The sequence below is a fragment of the Heliconius melpomene genome, chromosome 2, assembly GCF_056956725.1.
Source record: "Heliconius melpomene rosina isolate 202511_hmr_F chromosome 2, ASM5695672v1, whole genome shotgun sequence".
NCBI classification, from domain to species: Eukaryota; Metazoa; Arthropoda; class Insecta; order Lepidoptera; family Nymphalidae; genus Heliconius; species Heliconius melpomene.
The window spans coordinates 1,341,074-1,350,247 of record NC_140390.1 but is presented as its reverse complement, the minus strand read 5'-3'; the positions used below and the strand labels follow the sequence as shown (position 1 = coordinate 1,350,247).

The window sequence follows — 9,174 nt, the reverse complement described above, 5'->3', positions numbered from 1 at the left end:
AGGTTTCCTAAAGCTAAAATAACATATACTAGTCTTTAAAATGACGAAGCCATTTGATTGTAAACGCGGCGGTATTGCGTTCGATTCCAATTCGAGGGAATGATCATACATACATATATATTCATTTTACTCGCTCACAAAGACAAAGTGCGGTGTTAATATCCGCCACTCTAGACACAATGTCTCGAAAGTAAGGCGATAGCGTTATTCGATGGATTCCTAGTTCCAGAAACTGCGCCAGATAACAACGATAAGCGAGTATCGGTACTTCCCAGAATAAAATGATAGTGATATTCATTTAATATTTCTTTATTATAAGTTACAACTTCAATTTATACGCACGTGTGTATTTAAATTTTAATTTATTATAAATTTTATATTGTGGTTTGATTTTTATGAAAATTTCAGTTTATAAAATTTAAAAATATTATGGAGTGGTTGAAGAAAATAAGCTCCTTTACGCTTTTACCTGAAGGTAAGTTTCATTTTTAAATATTTTTTTTTTATTAATAAATCGATTTAATTGTTCTGTTTAAATCTCACTGAGATAATCCATACCTATATTATAAATTCGAAAGTAACTCTGTCTGTCTGTCTGTCTGTCTGTCTGTCTGTCCTTTACACAATCAGGGCCAAACCGTTAATTTAATTGTGATAAAATACTCATATAGAGATACTTGAGGGTCTCCGGATGAACATAGGATACTTTTTTTTCTCATATTTGTAATATTTTCGATATATACCAATATATTAAAATATTTATTAATTTGACATACAATTTATTCCGCCATGTTAATAACAACCGTCGTTGCTATGCAACCATTTGCAAAGTTTGTTGTTATAAAACGTCACCCAAAATGAGCTTGCTTAACGCATCTCTCTATTGAAAACTGAAAATAATTTCATAAATATGTTTAATAAATATTCGTATAGTTCAAGCGGGCGTAGCCGCGTTCGGGTCCACTAGTTGATTATAAAGTAATTAAGCATTTTATAATTAGACATTATGGTCTACCAAAAACAATAAATATAGTGTTCTTAAATACGAGTACATACTTATGATAGTTATACAATTTCATGTTTTATCAATAGAGGGATAGCCAGAGGGAACACGCAAGGGAGTGCAAACCCGACGGTCTCTACATACCTCTTTCGCCTCGTCCACTGTCATCATCTCCTTCATATCATATAAAGATGTCCACCAGGCGGGCTCCTCATGCTTTTTACGTAAACTTTCTTCATCATCCTCAATACTGTCTAATCAGGTCTTTCTTTGCTATTTTTATTATAATTTTTTTTTCCCCTTCCTAGGCCCAAAATGTGGAGCAATAGTTTACCAGAAACCTACAAATCAGCTTCCGCCTCTGCCACCACCGTCACCAACGACACCACCTCCAAAGATTAAGGAATTGGCCAAAAAAGAAAAAAAACCAAAGAATAGTGGCTAAAGACATGCTTAAATACATGTATAAATTATAGAGACATTTAATGATGTAATAAATAAGAAATTGATATAATAGTTTTGAATTTGTTAAACTAATTTCATTGAAGATTACTTTAAAAATTAAATTAAATCAGCTTCACGCTGTATCCCGCACACTGCAGGGTAGGCAGGGGGAACCTAGTGTTAAGACACTTCGTTCCCCACTTTCTGCTGCTGCTGCAGTGTTGAGTGGCAGAACTAAACGCCGCGCCGCGCCTCGACACCAGAGCGAAGGAAATATAAACGTAAATATTACTTATAAGTGTATATGTATTTATTTTTAATTGTTGTATATATGTATTAAACTATTTTGTGTTCACTATATACTAGTACTATATTTATATATTTTTTTAATACTTTTTGCATCATTCTGCCTTCTTTTCCAAATAAATCCATCCGTTTTTCTTTTGGTTGCTTCTAAGTAATCACTTTTATTGATAAGGCACACTTGTTAATCGTATTTATGTCATGGCTAAGGAACATCAAGGAATGGACTGGAATTAAAACCGCCGTATATTTGAGTCATTTGGCCAGGGACAGTACTAAGTATGCGAAGTTGGCTGCCAACCTTCACTAGTTGGAGAGGATTAAGAAGAAGAAGAAGAAGAATCGTATTTATTATTGATTTGTTGACGTGTGCCACGAGCGTGACTATATATGTATCGAAGCGGGACTATAACCGCGACAGGTTGTAGGTTCGAATTCCATTCAAGGCTATAAAATATTCAATATTTTGGTGAAAAAAAAAACTATCATTACATACATAATATTAACCATTTTAACTCATTCCCTCGAGTGGGAATCGAACCCAAAACCGTCCTATTTATCTATCGCTATCGCTATCTCACTGCGCAATTATTTATAATAACATTTTATTGTACCTTATTCCAACTAGTCCTTCAAATTATCTTTTTTTCTAAAAACTGATATTATAATATCCAAGTTTTCAGTTATCAGGCTTATCTTGTAGGATAATATTGCATTTATTTATAAACTAGCGGCCCGCTCGCGGTTTCACCCGCGTGAACTATGTTATTATTAATTTCTGTCTCCATGAGTACCTACGCCCTATAAGTGACGTCCATGCAAAATTTGAGACTCCTAGCATTTGTAGTAACGAAGTTTCATACAAACTTTCGACCCCAAAAACAACCCCTTAGAAATCGAATATTGCAAATTCCCGTCTTAGCGAGCACCTACGTCCTATAAGTAACTCCTATGTAAAATTTGAGATTCCTAGCACATGTAGTTTCTGAGATTTCGTGATGAGTGAGTGACCTTTAGATTTTATATATATATATAAGATGATTCAATTAAAAAGGAATACAATGATATCAAATAAAAGAAGATAAGCGTAATTAATTGCGGCGTTGAGTTCCGCCAGTCAACAGGCAATGCCACCAATATAAAACGGAAAGTAGGAAGCAAAGTGTCTTAACACTAAGTTCCCAGGTTCCCTCCATCTACCCCGCTAAGTCCAGGACAAAGCGGGAAGCTTAAAAAATCTACTTATTTAGCGACCCAATTTTTTAGTGAGAAGGTTTATTAATATTAATAGTAATAACATATCCGCCGCGGCGTCCGCTGAGCTCACGCGTTATCTACAGTCGTGCCGCTTATATTTATTAAACGGTGGAAAAAGTTATTTATCGGGAGTGAATTTGTTTACTATGTCCAATTTATAGTGCGTAGCCTGTAATATTCATTATATATAGAAGAAATGTGAATATATTAAATTATCATATCGAAGATTCTATTTTTAACGTTCGTTCGTTAACGAGTTCAAGGTCAAGTGAAAGGTGTTTACTACAAACGCGTACGCGTAGTTATAAAGCAAATAAACGTGCTATTCGTTGCATTATGGAATGTAAATTGTGTTCTGATTTTTTAAAGATTGAGGACTCAATCAAATGCACGGCCTGTTTGGGATTTTTTCATTACTCCTGTGCCAGTTTAAAAGACATTGATTTTAAAAAAATGCTGCCTATGAACAAGGCCAAATGGAAATGTCCTGCCTGTAAGCCTACTAAGAAAGGCAGCACTAATATTAGTCCTGGATTGTCCGCTGCAGGTTCAAGCTGTATCGCCTTGGAGTCCACTCAACCTCAATTACAGTTACTGCAAGATAGTGGTTTGAAATCAATTATCACTTATTTTGATGACCGTTTCAATAACCTTCATGCCATTGTGGAATCATTTAAATGTTCCGTCACTGAGGAACATTTACAATTTTACAATTGTCTAACGGAGCAGATGAACGATTTTAACCTACAACTGTCTAAATTAAATAACTATTGTACCGAAGTCGATGATTTGAAGCTAAAGATTAAAGAATTGTCGGAAAACTCCATTAGAAGTGACCAATGGGTTCGTCGTTCTAACATTCAAATTAACGGAGTGCCGTATAAGAAAGGCGAAAACTTAATCCAGATTGTTAAAACATTAGCATCTAAAAGCGGCTTTCCTATTAATGTTGATACGGATGTGGACTTTGTAACAAGAGTAGCAGTAAAGAATGATACTACTGACGGTAAACCCCGTCCAATTATTTTGAAAATGCAGTCGCGTTATAAAAAAGACGACTTTCTCTCATCAATACGCAAGCTGAAGGGACTTCTTGCGTCTGACGTGGGCTTCACCGGCATAAATAATCCCATATATGTCAATGACCACCTATCTACATATAATAAGGCTTTACTGAATAATGCTAGGCGCAGAAGTAAGGAGAAAGGGTACATGTATTGCTGGGTCCGAAATTGTACTGTTATGGTCCGTAAAACACATAATTCTCCGGTTATCCATATCTCTTCTAATGACTGTTTAAAAAAAATCTCGTAAGAACTATAGTGATATTGATATACGATTATTGTGTTTGTGTTATTTTGTTAATTAGTTTTTATTTTATTTACAATTGTTGCTTTATGGAAGTGTTAAGGTGTCTCTATTTGGGCTATTATAATTATTTTCATCTTTATTCTTGCGTGTCGTTGGTTTACTGCAATTATACTCAGTCAATTAATGTGATATGTCCTTTATTATTTTTATTGCTATATTCAAATTTAAACATAATTATTATACCTTTGTTTTTATATAATTATTTTTCACATTATTATGGCTCTTAATATATTCTATCAAAATGTCAGGGGACTTCGTACTAAAACTGAACAATTTTATCATAGCTTGCTAAACAATAATTATGACGTAGTCTGTTTAACGGAGTCGTGGCTGTTAGACGGAATTTGTGATAAGGAACTCTTTGACCCCCGTTATATTGTATACCGAAATGATCGGGACTACACACGCTTAGGAGTAAAGAGAGGAGGTGGTACTCTCATTGCTATCCGGCAAGGAGCCGCATTTATTGATATTCAACACCCCAGCGCGCCCCCTCAATTACCTGATGCTGATATAACGAGCCTTAGTTTGATTCTTGGGCAAGGCTCATATCGTAAAAAGTTCCACCTATTTTGCTGTTATTTCCCCCAAAATCCGAAACAACGCGACTCTGAAGCGATTTTCTTTGAACACATGTCGGACCTTTATTTTAATAACCGCAGCGATAACTTTATTATATTAGGTGACTTCAATATTAGCGAAGCAAGGTGGTTGTTACAGTCTGATGAGCACCTCGCTATTCAGAATCCCTCTGACAATAACCTAATCTTACAATTGTTCGCATTCATGTCAATCACCGGATGGAGACAATACAATTCCATTTTTAATAAGTATAATAGGCTATTGGATCTCATTTTATCCAATTCCGCTTGTGTTGTTGCGAGGACTGACCCATTATCACTACCTGAAGATGGCCATCATCCAACTCTTTTAATAAGTGTGGAGGAAGGTGTCCCTCACAAATTATTGAGAGAGCCTCCACGCATTGTACATCGTTTCCATGATGCCGACTATGAGGCCATTAACTCTGAATTAAATAAAATTAATTGGGTCCAACAACTCTCTTCTCACAATGTCTCGGACGCAGTTGATAGATTTTACCTTTTAATAAATAATGTTGTTGACAAATTAGTTCCAACTAAAACTGTATACAGCAATAACAAATTTCCAGCTTGGTACTCTAGACGTTTAATAAAACTAGTAAATAAAAAACTTAAATTGCATAGGAAATGGAAGATTTACGGCAGAAGTAGTGACTATAAAATATTTTCTGATCTACGGCATGAGACAAAACATATGGAGTTGGAATGCTATGCTCGGTTTATTGATAAAGCTGAAAGCAATATTCGTTACAGTTCAAAACAATTTTGGTCCTTTGTCAAGTCAAAACGAGTGAATGATTGTATTCCTGACAGCATAGTTTTTAACGATCAAATCTCCTCTGATGGCCAGGCTATTGCCAACACTTTCAACTCTTACTTCCAATCTGTGTTTGAAGTTAATACAAGAATTGTATTTGGTTAAACTAATTGTGCTTCGGAGAATAATCTTTCTATAAATAATGTCAGTATTACTCGTGAGATCATAAAAAAGTATCTTTTGAAACTTGACCTTTCTAAAGGTTCTGGGCCTGATAAATTACATCCTATATTTTTAAAATGTTGCAGTTCTGAAATCTCTGTTCCATTACACATATTGTTTTCAAAATCTTTACAATCGGGGTCTTTGCCTCATATTTGGAAAAGGTCTATTATTGTCCCAGTCTATAAAAGTGGTGATAAGCAAAATGTTAAAAATTATCGTGGAATATCAAAACTTTCTGTTATTCCCAAATTATTAGAGAAAATTATTTACGATAATCTATTTCCTCTTATACGTCCTCAACTAATCCCGCAACAACATGGTTTTATAAACAAACGCTCCACAGAAACTAACCTCTGTGAGTTTCTAGTTGAAGTCCTCTACGCTATGAATAGTGGGTATCAAGTCGATGTTATCTATACTGACTTTTCGAAAGCATTCGACAAAATTTCACATTCTTTGTTAATTGACAAAATTAAACAAGCTGGTATACATGGTGATCTTCTAAGATGGCTTGAGTCTTATCTCCGAGATAGAACTCAAGCTGTTGCTGTGAGGGGCTTCACTTCTAGTTTTGTGCCTATTACTTCTGGTGTACCACAGGGTTCCCATCTTGGACCTCTTCTTTTTAACATTTTTATCAATGATATTATACAATCTTTTGAACATTCTAAGATACTTCTTTATGCCGATGATGCAAAAATTTTCAAAATTATAAGAGATCAAGAGGATTGCACTAAACTGCAGGAGGATCTAGTCAATTTTGATAAATACTGCGCGTCTAATCAATTATCTCTAAATCTTGACAAATGTTGTGTAATTAGTTTTTGTAGAAAGAAATCTCCCATTCTATTTGATTATCTGATTCGCAACAGGAAAATAGAAAGAGTCTCCATTGTTAAGGACTTTGGTGTATTATTGGACGCCGGTCTTTTATTCGACAAACATATTGCGAATATTATAGGAAAAGCATATAAAATGCTCGGTTTTATATTTAGACAGGGGAGTGATTTTAAGAACATACATACATTTAAGCTTTTGTATAATTCATATGTTAGACCTTACTTAGAGTATGCCTCGCCAGTCTGGAACCCACAGTATGATAAATATGTATTTGCAATTGAAAGTGTCCAAAATAAATTTATACGGCGATTACTTTACAAATTTAAATTAGATAACTCTCATAACCTAAATATACTATCATTAAAAAAACGAAGAGGATATAGAGATCAAATTTTTTTGTATAAATTGTTACACAATCTTATAGATTCCAATTATCTGCTAAGTAATATTCACATAAAATGTCCAACTTTTAGTGCCAGATCTAGGGACACCTTTTACATTTCTGCTCGAAAAACCAATTATGCCCAAAATTGTTTTATACTAAGATCTTGTAGGGCATACAATAATTGCTTTAGTGATATTGACATTTTTCATAGTAGTTTGATGCAGTTTTCATGTAAGATCATTGACAAAATTCAAAATTCTGTAAATCCTAACCTAATATTAACCTTAACCTTTCATTCGTAAAAATCTTTGTTTTTTTTTTTTTTTCTCTTTAGACAGTAAATTTAATTTTTAATTGTTAATTAGCAACATATTCACTCCATGTTTTATGTATAAGTGGAAACTTTATTGGCAGTTGGAATATGGATATGTATTATACTAAAAAGTACTGTAAAATGCTGTTTGTTTCCCAACTTAAAATAAATAAAAAAAATAAATAAAATATATTAAATTCAACTTTCTGCAATATACATTATTAATTTTGCTATTCCTAAACGAAATTGAATGTATAGTGAAAACAATATCTCGATTAAAAAAAAAACTTTTATTAATATTGTGCGCCTTATAATTGTTAAGAGACATTCGTCTTGAACAGTTTTGCTAATAACTTGGTTAAAATTTTTAAAGATTATTATTATACGTTTTAAATTAAATTACTACGATATATTAGAAGTATCAAGGTGTATCCTCCCATATGACAGGATAGGAAGAGGGAACGTAGTGAAAAGACACTCCGTTGACCACGTACCGTTTAATTTTTGAGACATTTCATATTAAGTTGTTGTGATGGAACTTAACGCTAAACTTGTCTGTCGAGGCCGAACTATTAGGTCGAATCCACAACCATTCTTCCGCACCCACTGCGCCACTGAGGTCTCTTATCAGCTTATCAACAATCAAACACAAATCTACGGGAATTACCTGAAAATATTGTTGCCTTATTTGACAACTACTTATATGCTATAGACTTTTCATTTACGTATTGATTATTATAAATGTATTAACCTTGGATTGTGGCCGTCGAGGCGCAGGGTGAAAGTGTACGACGGTAGTGGGTTCGATTCCCATACGTGGGTATGAAATATTTAACATTTTCATTTCCTTGCTCTAGTGGTAGTAGCTAGTCTAGGTGAAGTCGGAAATTTGGTTGGCGTTGGCGGAAAGTGAGGAACGGAAGTATCTTAATAGGAACAGATTTAATACTAGATTTCTACGTTACCTACTAAGTCCATGTGAAGATGAAAAATAGAATTTTTGTTTTATTTAGGCAAAAATAAACAAAATAGGTATCATTTACAATAACTTTTATCTTTTTTTTTGTATATTTATATTGTATATTTTAAGACAAGCTTTCACCTGCACCTCTGCCTATGACACAGGAGATATGTATGACACGTGACACATTCCTGTGGCACAGGACATATGTATGACGAAGTAACACTGGTATCAAGTACAATGTTTCCTCGAAATCATTAATATTAGTCATGCCATACAGCCTTCCTTGAAAAAGAGGGACTATCTAATACATTTATTAATCGATTCCAAGCAATAGTTCCTGAGATTAGTATATCTAACCAAGCCAACTCATTTACCTCACAATATTATTATAGATTCGTATAGATATAGTTGTAAGCAGAGACAACCAAGAGAAGTTTTCGTTATTTCTTATTTTTTTTTAAATGAACGAATGAATGAACGTGAATGAACGACACGAATGGCTTAAACAAAAAAAGAAGTTTAAACATTTGTAACATTTCCAAAACGATTACTCCAAGCCTGAGAAAAACAAGATACTTTTTTAGAAAATGTATAATAATATAAACGTGTTGGATTTGAACCCGTGCCTCTTGGAAACGGTCCAAAAAAATCATAGAGCTTAAACATTTCAAATCTAAATATTAATTTACCCATATCTTAAGTAATAATCA

The 9,174-nt window shown here is 33.8% G+C and overlaps 2 protein-coding genes across 3 annotated transcripts; both read left to right on the top strand.

The window, feature by feature from the left end:
- The first annotated feature begins 304 nt into the window (after positions 1 to 304).
- On the top strand, positions 305 to 8,548 carry LOC146540266 (uncharacterized). 2 transcript variants are annotated; one of them, XM_085200344.1, is made up of 3 exons: positions 305 to 475; positions 1,312 to 1,728; positions 1,961 to 8,548. In XM_085200344.1, the coding sequence occupies exon 3, from the start codon at positions 3,344 to 3,346 to the stop codon at positions 4,319 to 4,321; it is 978 nt and encodes a 325-aa protein (XP_085056470.1). In that variant the 5' UTR covers positions 305 to 475; positions 1,312 to 1,728; positions 1,961 to 3,343; the 3' UTR covers positions 4,322 to 8,548. The 2 variants fall into 2 exon arrangements, with proteins under 2 accessions (XP_085056470.1, XP_085056479.1); XM_085200353.1 differs by lacking the exon at positions 1,961 to 8,548 and having other exon boundaries at positions 310 to 475; positions 1,312 to 1,519.
- LOC146540267 (uncharacterized) lies at positions 4,595 to 5,902 on the top strand. The gene has a single exon (XM_085204866.1). It carries the CDS (start codon positions 4,595 to 4,597, stop codon positions 5,900 to 5,902), a length of 1,308 nt encoding a protein of 435 aa, XP_085060992.1.
- Positions 8,549 to 9,174: the final 626 nt, after the last annotated feature.

Bases quoted from the DNA above. Each gene is read 5' to 3' on its own strand.
- LOC146540266 (XM_085200344.1), top strand. From the start codon at position 3,344: ATGGAATGTAAATTGTGTTCTGATTTTTTAAAGATTGAGGACTCAATC.
- LOC146540267 (XM_085204866.1), top strand. From the start codon at position 4,595: ATGGCTCTTAATATATTCTATCAAAATGTCAGGGGACTTCGTACTAAA.